The sequence below is a fragment of the Apus apus genome, chromosome 7 (assembly GCF_020740795.1).
Source record: "Apus apus isolate bApuApu2 chromosome 7, bApuApu2.pri.cur, whole genome shotgun sequence".
Taxonomy (NCBI): Eukaryota; Metazoa; Chordata; class Aves; order Apodiformes; family Apodidae; genus Apus; species Apus apus.
In genome coordinates this window covers 14,868,642-14,886,084 of record NC_067288.1, presented here as the reverse complement: position 1 = coordinate 14,886,084, position 17,443 = coordinate 14,868,642, and the positions used below count along the sequence as shown (strand labels likewise).

Below are 17,443 nucleotides of genomic sequence, written 5' to 3'. Positions count from 1 at the left end.
GCACCAGCCTATATGTGCTAACATACATATAACAGACATGTCGAGAAACACCACAAACATGAACTGTTATCGACCTTCTTACAAGGTCCACACACCTAAGGAAAGGATTCCTGGCCACAGCTATGGAAAATAATTTATTGACATGTATTCTCATTAGGAATCCCAAACATTAGAAAGCCTTAAATGAACAGTCAAGCCTTCTGTAGTATTTTCTATAATCTACTTTCAAGCCACCTCATTTAGACTATTTTGTTTTGTAATAGAAAAAAATACTGTTAGACTGATTTATTGTTATTTGCACGAGAAGTTTCCCGACTTTCGCTTTTTTTAGATCAGTGTATATAACATGGATAGGCAGATCTTGATAAACATTTCAGTTCTTGACTTAGCTACAGTGGCTTAGGATTCTAAGTCACAACTTTAAAAATCTGACTACATTACAATCTCTATCAAAAAACCCCAAACAATCAGTTAAGAAAGATACGAATATCAGAACTTCCATACTAATTTATATTTTAGGGCCAGATAAAATATGGTCCTGTATACAACATACGACAGTGGCTAATGCAAGCAGCATCTGTAGACACGTGAGTAATCTACCTCCCATGTTAGCCCTTGTATTTCTAAAAATTAAAAGACTTAAAAGTGGATGATTTAACACAAATTATTCAGAGACTTTCAAGAGGTATAATTAAAATAACAATTTTTAAACCCTCCCTCACTCCTATTTTACAATCAAAGCATGTCTAAACACTGTAAAGCACAGCATTCTTGGCATTAGCAACCTCTTGTGGAAGCAAAATGGATTTGAGCTTTCTGAAGGCAGTGTTTCTGACCCTCCACACCTCTACTCCACTTCTAAGTTAATTAGATGTTTTCTTGTTCTGATGTTATGAGAACAAAAGCACATTGCTCTTTATACTATTCAATATTCCAGATTTTTTGTTATGCAATTTATAAATTGTGAGCCAGCTTCGTACTTTTTCTCTGATCCCCACTCTTTCTGTAACTCAAATGTAACCTTTAGATCTTTTCCACAGCAAGGTGAAGCTGTGCTTTTTAGTGGGCAACACAAAAGCAAACAGATTTCTCTCAATTAAGAAGTTACCCAGGAGTAATTTAACTATTAATAACAACCCTTTAAAAAACAAATGCTGCAGGAAAACCGCTGACATTGTAGTTTTTTTGCCAAGAATAGATTCTACTGATTGACCTATAGATAACATCAATATAAATACAGCATTAACTTACTTGAGGCCTTCCTGCTCTCCCAATCATTTGCAGAATATCAGTTTCACTGTACTCTTGGAACACTCCTCCAACATAGTGCATTGTGGATTTTATAATCACCAGATGTGCAGGCAGATTGACTCCTATAGCTAAGGTGCTAGTAGTAACTACATCAGATTAAAGTATATTGATTGCAAGATGAACACCACTGAAATGTCTGGCAGATATTAAACAAGCAGCAAATAAGTGACTAACTCTTGATTCCTAAGAGCATTTATCTTCTAGTCAAGTCAGAGGGTGTACTGCATCACAAAGAATTAGATACAGGTTACAGGCATGTACCTGCATCACAATTTCTATGTATCTGATATTCAGTTTTCATTTACTATCAAGTAATCTTTAACAAATTACATTCCAGATATTTTTATGTGAACATTCCTTAGCATTTAGAGATAATCCAGAATCCAATCCATCTTCAATATAACACACACTGAAGAAATATTACTTATGTTTCTTTACAGATAGATATTTGAATACACCCATGACTTTCATCCAACTTTGCAGTGACCAATATCTTTAAGGTAACTGGTTTTTAAGTCATCAGTCATTAGCATTGTTTATATCCATGGTACCAAACCAGAATCATCACCAATACTGTCACAGTACTTTACTAATACACACTCTCACATGAAAAACACCAGTCAAGGTTGTGGCAAATTATCTCACATTCATGTTTTGTAATTCACTTTCTCTAACAGATATATGACATAGCAGGAATTGAACATGGAAAGCCATCTATAAAGGCCAACTAATATAACTATTTCACTAGGAAAGCAAATTATTAATTTTCCAAATATTTTTGAAACCAACTAATATTGTCAAATCACAGTAAGGGTATCTACCTTAAATTTTCATACTGACCATCGTACAGAAAATAAAAACCCCATGAATCTTTCAGGGTTGTACATGAATGACACAGACAGTTCTCCATAGGGTCTGAATCTTTTTTACTGAAAAAGCAAGCCTGGACGAGATCATCCCGTCTCAAACACATAAATTCTCATTTCAGTTACCAGCGGATGGAATATTTCTTAGGAATCTCCCCATTAGTTAAAACAGCTTGCGTGCAATTTTGAAAATAGTATCCTGCCCATCTAAGAAGCATAATTGTAGAACACTGCCTTCAGGGAAGCCACTGCTGTAAAGCACACAAAGAAAACATCACATCAACTCTGAGCAAAGACACGCTAGCAGAAATTTCCACCTCAACAGTATGGCTCAGTGGTATGAAAAGGAAATGGACACAGCCAGACCTACATATACATGTCAGGGAGGATGACCTCTGTGTACAATGAAGTTAAAGTTTATGGTCTTTTGTAACAGTGCGTGTGAATACTCATGGGGTAAAGGTGCACATGAAACACAGACGCACCTTTATCTGAATTTCACAAAGCAATTCCAGAGGTTAAAAAAAGTATAGAATCATAAAATATTATCACTTCCAAACTGCAATGTTCTCTGTATACATTTTGGCTTTCAAAGTTAAATTTACTTACATAGTACTGGTATGTCTCCTACAGTAAAAGCTCCTTCAATTATTTTTCTGTCAGATACTTCCATACCCGCATGATGATAAGCCACACCATACATTAAAAGATCTGATAATGAAATAATTATATCTATCACTTGACTAAGTTTACTCAAGCAAATATTCATTCACAGACCAGAGAAGTAGAATGTTATATTTACCTCTCAGTTTGGAATCCCTCAATGAATTTGCAGACTTCTGTAATCTATGCAACACACACAAAAAAAGAATACTTTAAAATCACAACACTGATTAACCAAGATAAATCTTAAAATTTTTATCCAAATGTTTAAAATATTTCGATATTTTCAACCAGCACCTTTCCCATCTTCACAAAGGGAACAAATACACTCTGAGGCAGCTATTGCAACCTTTCCAACCTGGTCACCTTCCCAACTCATGACCTACAATCTAGATGTGTTGTTCACACAAGGCAAAGACGACCATATTTGAGGTCCAAAAATCAGGAAGTAGCTTCTGCAGCTGCCATGACTAAGCAACCCTGAAGTAAATAATAATTAATACAAGTCATAGCTGTATTTATTAAAGGTACCTGATCATACAAAGACTTCTTATGGCTTAACCGAGAACCTGAGTAAGACCACATCCAATTCAAATACTCATATGCTTAATCTTTGCACTACAAGGCCTTATTAAGTCTTTAGGAATTATCATTTTACACACTTAAAAAGGAGCTTTTTTAGAGACAACATTTGTGAAAATTACCTTAAAAATCTAAGAAGCAAATAAAACTTCCCAAGGAGAGTGTCAATTTACCAAAAAGAACGTCAACTGTGATTATGAGTTTGTTAGACACTCCTCTGCTAGAAACTGTATTCTCAACAGTTTTCTTCACAGATGTCACAGATTGACTAAAACACACAAACAGTTATTAACAACTCACATACAAAAATACCTTTGTTTCTGTTCTGCACTCAGTAGAAATTTAGCATCTTTTGCAAGAACAGAAGCAGCCTGCTGTACTCCTTTTCTTGTGGCACAAAACTATTAATAAGAAAATATTATTTTTGAATCAACACTTTAAAGAAAAAAACTATTTCAAATATGAGATTAAAAAGCTGTTTTACCACAAGTGCTGGTTTTTGTTCCGAGTATGTTTGTATAATACTAGCTATCTTGTAGTTAAGAGTTAAGTCAAACTTGAATTCTGTCTGACCGTCACTGCAAGGAAAACCAAGAACAATTTTGCGTAGCTTCACTGGTCGTTGGTCCTCGTCTATTTTCAGACATACAGCAGGCATCTTACTATCTGAAAGCCATTCTGCAATCTTTAAAATAGAAGAAATAGGATAGAAATTATAAACTTCTGCTTTTAATCATACTCTGCTCTAATCGCATCATACAGTAATTAATAGCTTTTGTCACATGTAAACTATTAACACACTGTATATTGTTTTTGTAATTAAAATCACAGATGTGGTTCCGCTTTATACAAGACCAATATAATTTAGACTGAAATCTCAAGTCTGTTATTAGCTGTGCTTAGAGATAAAAATGACAAACAGAAATTTAAACCTGAAGCATGTTCATAGTTGGCTGATAGTTCCATATGGTTAGAGGTCATTTGTCACATTAACATCAACCTCACAGCCATCTTAAGATGGCAGCTTAAAACCAACAATTTTTATATCAAACTGAATGTATAATTCCAGTAAATTTTATAAACTACAACTACATTAATTAAAACAGTTAAAATGTAACTCTTACATCTTCAGCATTTGGGATTGTTGCAGAAACAGCTACGAATCTCAAGGGAGGAACAGTGTCATGATTCTCCAACAGGCGCGAAAGAGAAGACTGAACAGTCTTCATCCGACTGACTACAACTTCTAGTGTTGCACCACGGCTTTCATCCTTTATAACATGTACCTATTAGAATTTTAGAAGATTTGCTATATGTATATTCAACTACAATCTATACATTTGTTAAATAAATGTTACATATTTCAAGTTTCCTTTTATCTTCAAGAACCAAAAATACTGCATGTAAAACATTTATTTTCTTACTTCATCAATGAGAAAAAGTCGTACAAGCTGGACTATAGAGTTGTCTCTCCACCTTCTAGTCATGCTATCCCATTTTTCCTAGGAGCAAAAACCCAACACAACCAAACAAAAACAGAGAATGATGATTTAAAGGCCAACATATGCCAGATGTACAGACAAGCATAAGGATCATAAAATTACTACTAAATACAAAAAAAAAGATAAGCAGTCCTAGTAGCATACAATTAGCAGACTACAGCTGTCTGCTTATTCTAGGCTTTTGTAACAACTGGGATTGAAACCTACAGGTGTAGTTATAATAATATCAGCATGATGTATTTCAAATAAATCATCCATCACTGTATCTCCCGTCAGTTCCTTGCAGCTGAGTCCTATAGGTCCAAATTTTTCTTTCCAATCATCAAAACGCTGACTGCATAGAGCTTTTATTGGAGCCACTAAAAAGACCACAAAAATAATCAGTTATATCAGGAAAACCAAATCACCAACTATATTGCTAAAGATACACATATTTAAGATGTCTTGAATTTAATTTCCCTAATTTTCAGCCTTGCTCCCATAACATTTGTAACTGGTATTATTATCCTTATTGCCCTATTCCATGTGCACAGGTCAATGTTGAGCTTTGAGCCCCAGTTCTTCTCTATCTGCAATCAGAAACAGGATTCTTTAATTAAGGCTATTTATGCCCTCTCTTGATTTTTCCTCAGCCCCACATGGAAACAATTGCTCAGCTGCCAAAGGTTTTCTCACAGATGGAATAAACCACAGGAAATATGTTTTCTAATGGAGTATTATACAAGTGCCAACCATTTTGCCATTCAGAATAATTTGAGCACGCTGTATTCAGAGAAAAAAGGGGTTAAAAATGAGAAACCATCCATGAGCAAGAGACAGAATAACAGAACAAATCAAAATCTATTTAAACCAAATGTACACTTAAGCATACCAAGAAGTTAACACATCAAGTAGCAGCTAACACAACATGTTGCAGTTCTGATGCTAGTCCTCGTGAACAGACTCTTAAAACACTCTATTTCTTCATTATTATTTTTTTTTACAAGGACTGATACTAGCAACATGTGTAAGTCTATGTTGGATGGGTAATCTATATGGAAAAGGCAGTTATTTAAGTGAAATAAAGGATCTACACAGGATTCAAAAACAACAGTAGTAAAATAAAACTTGCAGTGATTACATTCTAGGACAGTTAGAGCCATATCAACAATTTCTACATATCAGCTGACAAGTGAACCCAAAGACTAAGAGATTTAATTAACCAGTTTCTGCTTCAGAAAGAAGTGTAAAATCTCATAGGTGTATCAGTAGCCTATAAAGGAAATCACTAGCTCCAGAAAACTGATTAAACTACCAGCAAGTAACTCACAAAAGTGCGTAAGTAATAATCTTTCACTATGCAAGATACTAGTCATTGATCCTAGAACATCAATCACCAGTCCTCAGCATGTGTTAAAGCTGCTGGGAAACAACTCTACTGGGAAACACCTACTGGAAGCTAATGAACATGCATCTTGGGCCACTGATGAAGAAGGTACCAGAGCACGCTCTGGCAGTACATAGTCTGGACAACCTCTCTGTTCCAACATTCGGAAAACTGACACATCTCTCTCTCCCCATCATTGTCAAACTTGGAAAGCTGAGCAGATCTAATTTCACCAGCAGGTAATGGCTTTCTTATTCTAAGTTCCAACCAGCTAATTTGTACCAATTCTAGAAAAGCAACCAAAATGGCTGCAGTACAATGAAATGCTCCACCTCAATCTGCTGACAGAAACTGTACTACATGCCTAGTCATGACACACAGTCAACACTAAATCAACACTAGCTTTATTCTAAGAATCTGAACACATCAGAATTAAAAGAAACAAAAACCTCAAAACTTTTTAAAATATACAGATTAACCATTTGTCAAGATGCACAAAAATATCATTGCATGAATTAAAACTGGGATAAATGCACCAAATTCAATCTGATTTACATAATATGAACTCAATTTCCCAGGGAGGAAAGAAAAATACCTTAATTGTTGTAACTATCTTAAAGTATTTTCATTAGTTCCTACACAGAGCAATTAAACTCATGAAGGTCACAACTCTGGTGCCTCTGAACTAGCAGACAGAAAGCAACAGTTAGCATGAAACCTTGCCAGGTAAGTGCTTATTGGAAAATTTCATCCTCATCTCAGAGCAACAGCCAGAAATACAAAAGATATTGCAAGATTTCTGGCTCTGCCACTAAGAATTAGTTTTACTTTCCTTTGCTTCCTCCTTCCGTTTTTCTGTACAACTTGCCTCCTTGGAGGACAAACTCTTTACAAGATTTTTAAATTTTTATTTATATAGGCTATGCTGAACACTACAATTACACAGTGGTAAATACTAATAAGAGTTACAGTGGTATCACAAATAAACAAATCCTAAAAGAAACAACTTTTTAAAGAATGAAGTAGGTCAGAATTTCTTAATGTATTAAGTCTCAATATTATTACAGCACTCACTCCAGATCTCCATGTTTACAGAATGACATTTTCTACTGCTGTCACCAAAATGTTTAAAGCCGCATAATACTTACTGTAAACAACTTTAATATTTAACCAAGGCAGTGGGGCTTCCATGAGTAATCTGGTAATAGCTAGCTCAAACATTACAGTTTTTCCAGAGCCAGTAGGAGCACAAATCACAAAATTCCTATCTGTATAAAGAAGCTAGGAAAGAATTGTAAAGTAGTAAATACAACTCAGTTATTCACTGTACCTATTCATACATTCCAGAAACATTGTCTAGGGGAGAATGACATAAAGAAATTACTATTATACTGATATATGTATTCCTCTAAAAAAAGTTTTATTAGATGTAAACTTTAAGCTACAGCAAAAAAAATTTAACATCTGCTACACACCTGCCACAGAAACAGATGAGATTGTTCATCTAAGATTATTATGTAATGAAGTCTACCATTCTGTGACAAACACAACCACAATGTCTACCCTTAGAAGACATTAATAAAGAATCACTGCCAATGTCCCACTGCAGACAAACACAGGGTCATCAGAAAGAGGTACTTTCTGCTTAAATTCTAAGTGCCCTTTTATTTCCTTCTGTAATTCAATCTGCATTCAAAATTCCAACATTGCTGAATATATGTAAATTTTTAAATAATGTTTTCAATAACAAAAGTAGGTTTAAGACTATGCTTTCTTCCTCCCCCCCACATTCCATCCTCTGCCATCTTAGAAGCCAGATACATCCATGTCAGGTTCCCTCATTTTCCTCTGACCAGGTTGACTCCACCTTCTTCCTCTGCAGTGTGACTCACCCACACTCCCTGGATGCAGCATGCTCTGTGCAGCCTCATTGCAATCCTTCCCTCCCAATTCCTCAGAGATTCTACTATTCTCATTCTTCTTTCCTGTCCTTCTAGCTGTTAATGCTCTAAAACTATTCTATGACTGTTAGGAGACCACATGGATGAACAGAAATAATCTAATTATTTATAAATAACTGCAGCAATTACTAACACTGACAGTACTGAACAGCTACAGGAATTACCTGTGTTCTTAATCTACCATTCCTGGTTTTCCAATGTTCACAAAAATGCAATCTGTATGTCTGTTTTTTTCCCCCTGATTGTGGTTAAATAACCCTTTCTAACATTCACTGTGAATTAACCAGAGACATTCTACTAAGTAGAATGCTTACAACTCATCTATTGGATCCAGAGAGATGCTACCAAGTTGAATTTTGCATGCTTAACCAAAAAACCCAAAGAAACAAGACCAGAGTCTTTTTAATATGCCAATTTCTCTTCATTTTTAACCACAATTCATGTCTTACACGAGTGATAAGAAAACCCTGTCCTTCCTGATACCTTACAAGCAAGTTTGTATTTTGGAATATGTTAAAAAATATATATATATTAAAAATAAAACAGAACTATTGCCACGAGAACTCTGGGTTTGCAACTTCTATGAAAGTAAATATTGATTACAGCTACAGTTTTCTATAGTTCCAGTTCCAAAGAGTCACGATAATTTTACAGGACAGTATGATATATAACTCTGATCAGAAGATAAACACAAATTTGGAAGTAAGGAAAAATACCCCAAATCTATGCATAAAACTAACAATGTAAGAGAAAAAGCAAAATTACAGCTTCCCATATAACTTAAAGACAGGATTATTCGCTCATATTAACATCATTCTTAAGGTCTTCTCTTTGTAAAACATTACTTAGTGGGTAAGAAATAGAAACAAAAATATTTGCAACATTTGCTTAGAAATGTTTGTGAATTACACTGGCACTTCTCTAGAGTTGAATAAAAATTTCAAATGCTCTGTTAAAGACTCTTATAGAACCTGTATCTCCTGCCTATAATAAAATCTTTCTAAAATTGGTTACTTTCAAAGTAAGTTTTGGGTTTTAATGAAAACACACAGCTGATAAAAAGGGCACGGGCAAACATCACTTCTCAAAAAAAACAACCTTCTCTAAAGTTCTGCTTTTCTTTATCTTCCTGTGAAAATAATTCAAAAACATTACTAACCAGTATGCATACATATATAACTCATATATTCATCTAAATGTATTTAAAACTGAGAAAAAATTTTAACAATTCTTCTGGCCTTCAGCTAAGCACAACCCTGCTACATTGTTCCAGGAAGATATATTACTGTTTTCAAAGGCCTTTTAAGTTCTAAATATTAAAGTATCATTTACATTTATCTACAAAGTACTATTTGCAGCTGCAGCTAATGTTTCATACTTACATCATCCAAAGCTTTAGACTGTGCATAGTTAAAATACGGGAACTCCTTAAAAATACTTCTAAATTGGGTTGCTTGATAGCATTAAGGAATTGAAAACAATTGACTGAAAATTACAATTCTTTTCTTAGAACTGTAAATGCATCTCTTTCTTGTAATTTAAATGGAAACTTAAAACACATGCAGCCCTTTTTCACTGAAAGAGGCTTGTAAAAAGTATCAAAAAGTAACATACTAAATGATTTAGATGCTTTATTTAGATTCTTGGTGTGCCATATATTCCAAATGACAAAAAAACCCCACTACTTATTCGAGAGGTCTCAGGATTATACCAGTTATCAAGAACCTCCTCCCTGGCATAGGTTTTATGGAATGGTATACAATTATGGAATATAAAACTGCAAGGGCCAAAAGCTTTATTCTACATTTCAAACCAGATGAAAGAGCAAGCAGTGCACTCTTCTTAGCATTTCTGAAGTGTCAATAGCCACATTGTATTTGTGAAATAACATAAATTAATCAGTAAAATCTAGTGGGAGGTGTCCCTGCCCATGCAGGGGGGTTGGAAGGTCTTTAAGGTCCCTTCCAACTCAAACCATTCTATGATTCAATTATTTAATGTCCAGCCATAACAGCAGCAAAGAAATTAATGTACAATTTCTTACTGCTGACAGTGGTTTTAAAGATATTTTCAACTACTAATATTTGTGTATTCTTCAAACAACAATATTCTTATCTAAAATATGAGTAAGAGGAAAGAGAATATTGTTATATAACAATTCCAAATAAGTGAGCTGATCCTTGTCTGGACTTGAATTTAAGACACACAAGCAGACTAGCTGTAACCATCTGATGAAGCTGAGGATGCACACACAGTCAGACACAACACTAACAATAATAAGAACAATGAACTGCTGAGGCCTCAGATTGATGTGACATTAAAAGATAAATGAAAAGGAGTAAAACAAAAAATAACTGTATCTAAACATTTAAAAATGGGTAAAGGTAAGTAAGTAATATTTGACTAAAAAAATTAGACTTTTTTTTTTTAAAGACTTATCTAAAATTCCCTGAGTGATCTATTTTAAAAATGCAGAACATTTGACTATCTGCAATGTTTAACATCAGAACTAAGTCCTTATTAATTTTGGAAATTATGACACTTCTTAAAGCTATTCACATGAATTTAAGTTACCTAAATTTAGACAATGCCTCTTTCTGGTATTTAACCTACCATTTGATAGGTCAATAGAAGCAAAATATTGAAAAGACAGTGTAAGAAAAAAAACCACCACTGACAGATATAGATGGAAGTTAATTATGTTACGGGTTCAAGGCACGGCCAAGAAGAAGGAAAATTTTTGTAAAATCTGCTTAAATAATGGAAATATACTATATGCACACTACTACACAAATACAGACCTACAAGGAATATATTAAATTTATTTTCTCCTGAGAAAATGGGACAAAAATGAGCCTAAATAATAATTCACTTCACCTTCATTTAAAGTGTATGGGGATATTTGTGCATAAGGTATCTCATATGAAATATGGCCTGAAGTACGTAGTATGCAAACTAAAAATTTTACATTTTAAAAGTAAACAGTTTTGAGCATAAAATGTGAATGTTTGAGATAAGAATAAATTCACTAAGCAAAAAATGAACTGTAAGTTGTCCTACTGTCACTCTAGTTTTGGAAGTCCAAGAGCTAAACAACTATTTGTCATTTGATTCTCCACATTACTAATCAAAACTATTACAGTGTAATGCATGAGTTCCTGTGGCTAAAAATTGAACACTATAATTTTGTAAGTGTAACAACACTGTAATAAAATCAGAAAATCAGAGCAAATACAAGGATACGTATTTCTGTAACAGCCCTCAAAACCTCCAATTTTCTTCCTGTAGTTCCTAAAGAAATAAAGCAGTAAATTAATAAAACCAGATTTTATTTCAATTAATAACTATGGAAAATATCTTCCTGACCCCATGCTATGTATATAACAAGGTCCAAGTGATATAGAAGGAGCTGACAGGATAGTACAGGGAGGTCACAAACTCATCATTTGAAAGGAACATCTTGGTGGCGCTTTGCTGAACTCACTGCAGTTTAAGAGTATCTTGCTTGTACCAGAAGCTCAAAACTTGATGCACTATCTAGACGTGGTTTCAAAAGTGCCAGGAGAAAGGGTATAATCACTTCCCTCAAATTCCTGTTAACAAAGTCCAGGATGCTGTCGACCTTCTTCACTTCTGAGGCACACTGCTTGCTCACATTCAGCACACTGTTTGCCAGACCCCAAGCTCTTTTCTGCAGAGCTGTCCCCAGCCAATCCCTCCCAGGGGTTCTTCTTCTCTGAGGCAGGGCTTTGCATTCATCCCTGCTGCATTTCATGAGATCCCTGGCATCCCCCTTCCTCCAAGGCAGATCCCTGCAGTACTCCATTTGTGGCAGGCATGTGGGCAGAATGTGATGCATTAGCCCTCTGAGCCTGACCACCCAAATATTTATCTATTCCATTCATTCCTATGTCCTAACTTGGATACAAAATGTTGTGGAGGAGTATTTCTCAACCATTCTATCAAAAGCCTTGCTGAAGTCAAAGTAAATGACATCCACTGCTCAGATCTAGTCACTGTTGCTCAGAAGGCAATCAGAATTCCACCCCTGATGAGTCTCCAAATCCCATCCGAAGCCACAGCTGTCTACACCTTTCTGCTATACTTATTTTCCTGTTCTGTACTTCTGTAGCAGTTAGCCAGATACACAAGGTATATTCCAAAGAAACAATGAGTCCCTGTTCCAAAAAGCTCAAATTAGAAGGGAACTACACATATTTAAAAACCAAAAATAATTTCTAAACCAAGAATTTCATAATTTAATCCAAATTTTCACCACTTGCCTCAATTTTCCAGATTTTTCCTTTTTAAAATCTATTTCTACACTGTTACAAGGAGGAACCACATCACAAACAATCCATTTTTAATGTCTTGTTTCAAATGAAGATGAGACTATTGACCACAGGAAGGGACGAGGCTGCTCTTTTTCAAATTGTTTAGGGGACTGATTTGAAGTGGCATTTTCAAAAAGGTCTATGTGACTTGGCACTTTTGAAAATTTGACTCTTCTTCATAAATTGTTTACCCTGCTTATATTAAACAACAATCCATTGAAGTTCCATAGAATTGCAGTATCTTCTTTCAAATTTAGCCAATTATCTCATCCTGAGCTGGAGGGAAAACATTCTTCACTGTACCTTAGATCATGGATATAATAATCATTATTATTACATACCAAAGGCAGACAGTGGACTGTTTTTCTTGAAACAGAGTAATAATAATTACCTGTCATATCCAGAATCTCAGAAGCTTTAGAAAATGATTTCACTCTAATTCTGTTTTTAGATGCAATGTCCCCATCATTTATCCTATGCAGAGTAAAATCTGAGTCTTCAGTTATTAGAGCATGATGATTATTTCTCCATAAACCTTCTTTTCTCACTTCTTTCATGTTTTTACTTGTATTTAAGTAAGTATCAATGTCTTTCACATCCATAGAACTGTCTTTAAATTCTGTACTGTTATACATAGAACCAGATGTTTTAAATAAGCTGCGAAAGATCCAGGATTTTAATTAGTTTGTTATAATGTTATACAATTTCTCTAATATTTGAAAAATATGCATGTATGTATTGGAAGCAGAACCAACAAGATGCAATCATAAGAAAAGTTTGTATCCAATTTTATTTGATCTGATACTCTTCTGTCTGAAGAAGACTACTTTCAAGGTACATTTTAATTCCAGCAAGAACCTGAAAGAATAAACTGCCTGTCCAAGTGGGCTCTGAATCCCAATAGCAGATCAACTGTCTGTCTCTGCATAATTAAAAACAAGAGACATACAGGTTCTGAGGAACGAGAAGAGCTGAGCATAGAAGAGAAGTTTATGTGTAAGACTTCTGCTCCCAGGCAGTACTGAAATCATGTTGAGAAGTGCCCTAGGTATTCCTAGCTAGCTGACCTCTGCTCTGAATAGCAAGTGACCTTAGCCTTCTTGCTCATTACCACGTGGATAAAGAACTCAAAATGGTGTTTCGGAAAACCTTAGTTACTTAATTTACTTAAAATTAAAGAAACAAGTCTCCTCCTTACATTTCTGATAAAAAAGGCTGAGGTCAGGACATATTTAATTACAGTACTAAAATATTGCTAAAAAGAAACAACTTTTTTTCCTTATTGAAAAGTGTCTGGAGCCCTGCCAAAGTACCTTCAATTGAAGAATCCAAAACTTTGCATTTAACAAATGTATCTAAAACAATTATTCTGACAGTTGATAAATTATCAGAATTGACATGACACATACCTTTTTCTTAATGTTGAATGGGCACTCTCATCATCACTGTCTTCTGGAAAATTACTTAATATTTTATTTTGTGAAAAATTAGCACCAGGTTGCTGAGAAACCCCCAGTCCTGTTTTAGATTTATCTTGGTCAGAGGAGAGAAAAAATGAAACCATCTTCAGACTTTCATATGGAAAACTAATGTTCTCTCTTTCTCTCACATTCAATTGGAGCACATCTTTTTCAGAGGTTTTGCCAAAATGTACAGGTGCTGGTGATTTATCATTTACTTCCTTGGTGTTACTCTTACATTGTTGTATAAACTGTCGGTGCTTTCTCCCTCCTACAAAACGAATAAAGCATTATTTCTATTAACATTCATATTCCTATTAATACTAATTGCATAAGTGAAATTCACATATATTACATGAACTGCATGTTCATGTAACATGCATTGCAACATCAAAATTCATAATGAAGTCAGCAACGGGATGGTTTCATAATAATCATGGTTAATTATCACATTTGGCTGGATTATTTTTCAGTAGGATCAGTGTCCTGATCTGGCTAACCATACAGTACTGCTGTCAGCAAAAGGAAGTCAAGAGCAGAAATAAGCAATTGAATGCAACAGCTCTATTTCACAGCTTAGTAATTTCAGTGTTACCCTTAAAATTACAGTGGTCTGTTTGTGATTTAACCCCAAAAGTTCTAATTCTACCAACACCTGAAACCTTATTGGAATTAGTATTTCTTAATGCAATTGCTCTTGCATAAAGTAGAAAAAACCCTTCTGTCTTAACAATATGATTCCTAAATACAGAATATAATAAATCACCACAGCAGCTAAGAAACGCAGAAATCTAGTTGACAGAGATAAAACAACCAAATTATTTAAAATAAATTTCCTTTAGGTGATCCTGAATGTCTAGATTGAAGGAATATTCCACTTAGCAATCAATGGCCAGACTCAAATTAGGCTTCCTGAATGGCAATTTGAAAAAGCCCCAAAAGGGAAGAAAAAAGTTAGGCTCATATAAACTCTCTGTTCCCTGGATGGGAGACAGGTAATCAGATCCATATGTTGCCTTGTGCTCTTACAGCTGCTTCCCACATGTTAGGATGCTTCATGGAACAACGTGGAATACCTGAAATTTTGATCATACTTCTTACATTGCCCACATCTGCACAGTAAACCTGTGGCATGTATATGTCCAGAGAGGACTGATAATACTCTAAACACATGCAAGACCATCACTCTTAACTAAAATGTATTCCTTGTCCATATTTGCATACCTACAATATTTCATATTTCACAGCACTGAGACAGAGAAGGAATTATCTGTCAAGCTAATTATTTGTTAAGCCACTCAAAATGAATGTCAAATATTATGGTTTAGCAGGAATTAAGTTAGTTTTACAGTTTGATTAGATATTAAAGGCTTTTTTCCAACCTAAATGATTCTGTGATTTTATTCTATGATATTTTACCCATGTGAGTGCAGGCTGTGTCTTTTTCCAGTTCCCTCTGTAACTCCTCTGCAGATGGAACTTCAGCAATAGCTGGAGCAGGTGCAATACAACAAATCTTAGGCTCCTCATTTTTTAAATACCTATTTTTACACACAAATATAAAGTAAAAGCATTTTTTAAGCACCCTCCACATCTACCTCAAAATCACTAATCATAAATAACCTACTGTTTCTCCCACTAAAAAATATACTTATTAATTTTTGTAATTTTTTAAATCACAGAAAACTGAAGAGGAAAAACTTCTGCTAACCTGTATTTCTTACAGCCCTAACATACACCTGCATCATTCAAACTTCAGTGTGCTTGGAATAACATTTCAAAGTAAGGGCTGTGAACCTGGAAATTTCTAGTCCATTTCAACTGGCAGGCACGAAAGGCAGTTACCAAAAAAAATTCTGGTGTAAAATGATTCAGAGTATGGAAAAACTTGGAAAATTATTATATACACTTATGTATAATGATTTACCTTTGACTTGTATCTGGTCTTTCATAAAATAAATTATCCAATGAAAAGTCTGCAGAGCTGAACATTTTTAGATCAAAAGTGAAGTCTCTTAATCTGCAAAAGGCAGCACAAGGAACTGTGAAACTGTAATTACTAGAATTGAACCTGCATAAGCAATAGAAACATATTAGTTATAAGTGCCATGCTTAATTTCTAGATTTTTTTCCTTTAGAGCTCTTGCCTGCATCCTTCATTCTTCTTCAAAAACAGAATCTCTCTCCTAATAAAATATGATTCCTATTACTTATGACCAAAAAATCCTGTAGGACTACACTTTAAACAAACTTAAGCTATCATAACATGTCAGGAGGGAAAACATCAGCAAGAGTGAATATGTGGATAAAGTTTATGTTAAATTATTTAATTTCTAAGAACAATGCTAAGATTATTTTATACAACTGCAGAATATATACTTTTTCTCATATTGTTTCTGTTCTGATGGAAAAATACGATGTGTCCTATGATCAGATTCTGTCAATTTTAACAAAATAAAATTATTCTATTACCAAAAAAAACACAACTTTTTAATTTACAACCAAATCAGATTTTTTTTTAACCTGTATGCAAATTGCCTGCCCTGAAATACGGGTTATGGGCCCAACTGCTTAATGTTGTTAACAAGTTTGTTGTGAAACATCAGGACCAGAGATTACTGAAATAATTATTTATCCTATACACCCATTTTAAATAGTTTTCATTTAGCACCAAGCCCAGGCATTAGACATGTTTTATTTGTGTGTTTGGGTTGAGAATTTTCACAGCTCTAAATTTTGCTTAAGGACAACTTTAAAAAGAACAGATCTCCCTAGAAGAACACGATAGGAAGGATTTTATGAGTAAAAAATCTTACATTTACTAAAATAGATGGTAAAATACCAAATCAACTTCTACAGCATTTATAAAACTTAATAAAGGCTAAATCTGGTGACAAGGTAACAAACCCATCTAATTTACCTACAGAGATAAAGCAAAGACAACACTTTTTTTTTCTAACTCCAGCATTCTCATTAGTAACATGTGAAAAAAAATCTCTTACAGTGCTTTGCAAATAGGATTCAGATTTGCTTAATTATTGTATACTGTCAGTTATGAATCAAAAACGTAAAAAACATTTTTCTTCCACAGAAGCTGTAAAACTTCAAATATTCCAGAGGAATGTTTCAAATTTAAAACAGAAAACATTTCACAATACTGGCAGAATATACAGCATATAATCAAAACTGTCTGTGAACACAGTGAAGAAGATGGGGTTTAGAACTTCAAACAAGAAATCTCTCAATGCCCCTTTTGCGTTCCTTTTCAGAGTAAGTCTGCAAAACCCCTTCTGCCACTTTTTGTCATTCCCTCACCACCAGGTTTTGCCACTTTTTCCTTCATACTAATAAATAGTTTTTAAAAATCTGGTTAATTTTGCCACCATTCTTTCACATGC

At 34.4% G+C, this 17,443-nt stretch overlaps 1 protein-coding gene across 1 annotated transcript in view; it reads right to left on the bottom strand.

Annotated features, from left to right (window-relative positions):
• Window positions 1-16,037, bottom strand: part of HFM1 (helicase for meiosis 1) — a 34,770-nt gene extending 18,733 nt beyond the window's left edge. The window contains exons 1-15 of the mRNA XM_051625635.1: window positions 15,973-16,037; window positions 15,465-15,586; window positions 13,995-14,316; window positions 12,977-13,242; window positions 11,495-11,542; window positions 9,634-9,704; window positions 7,439-7,571; window positions 5,132-5,283; window positions 4,847-4,924; window positions 4,547-4,708; window positions 3,907-4,107; window positions 3,735-3,823; window positions 2,980-3,023; window positions 2,787-2,888; window positions 1,252-1,397 (exon numbers count right to left, since the gene is read on the bottom strand). Coding sequence (XP_051481595.1) covers window positions 1,252-1,397; window positions 2,787-2,888; window positions 2,980-3,023; window positions 3,735-3,823; window positions 3,907-4,107; window positions 4,547-4,708; window positions 4,847-4,924; window positions 5,132-5,283; window positions 7,439-7,571; window positions 9,634-9,704; window positions 11,495-11,542; window positions 12,977-13,242; window positions 13,995-14,316; window positions 15,465-15,586; window positions 15,973-16,037 — 2,001 coding nt within the window. The remainder of the gene's footprint in view (window positions 1-1,251; window positions 1,398-2,786; window positions 2,889-2,979; window positions 3,024-3,734; window positions 3,824-3,906; window positions 4,108-4,546; window positions 4,709-4,846; window positions 4,925-5,131; window positions 5,284-7,438; window positions 7,572-9,633; window positions 9,705-11,494; window positions 11,543-12,976; window positions 13,243-13,994; window positions 14,317-15,464; window positions 15,587-15,972) is intronic.
• Between the last annotated feature and the right edge of the window lie 1,406 nt (window positions 16,038-17,443).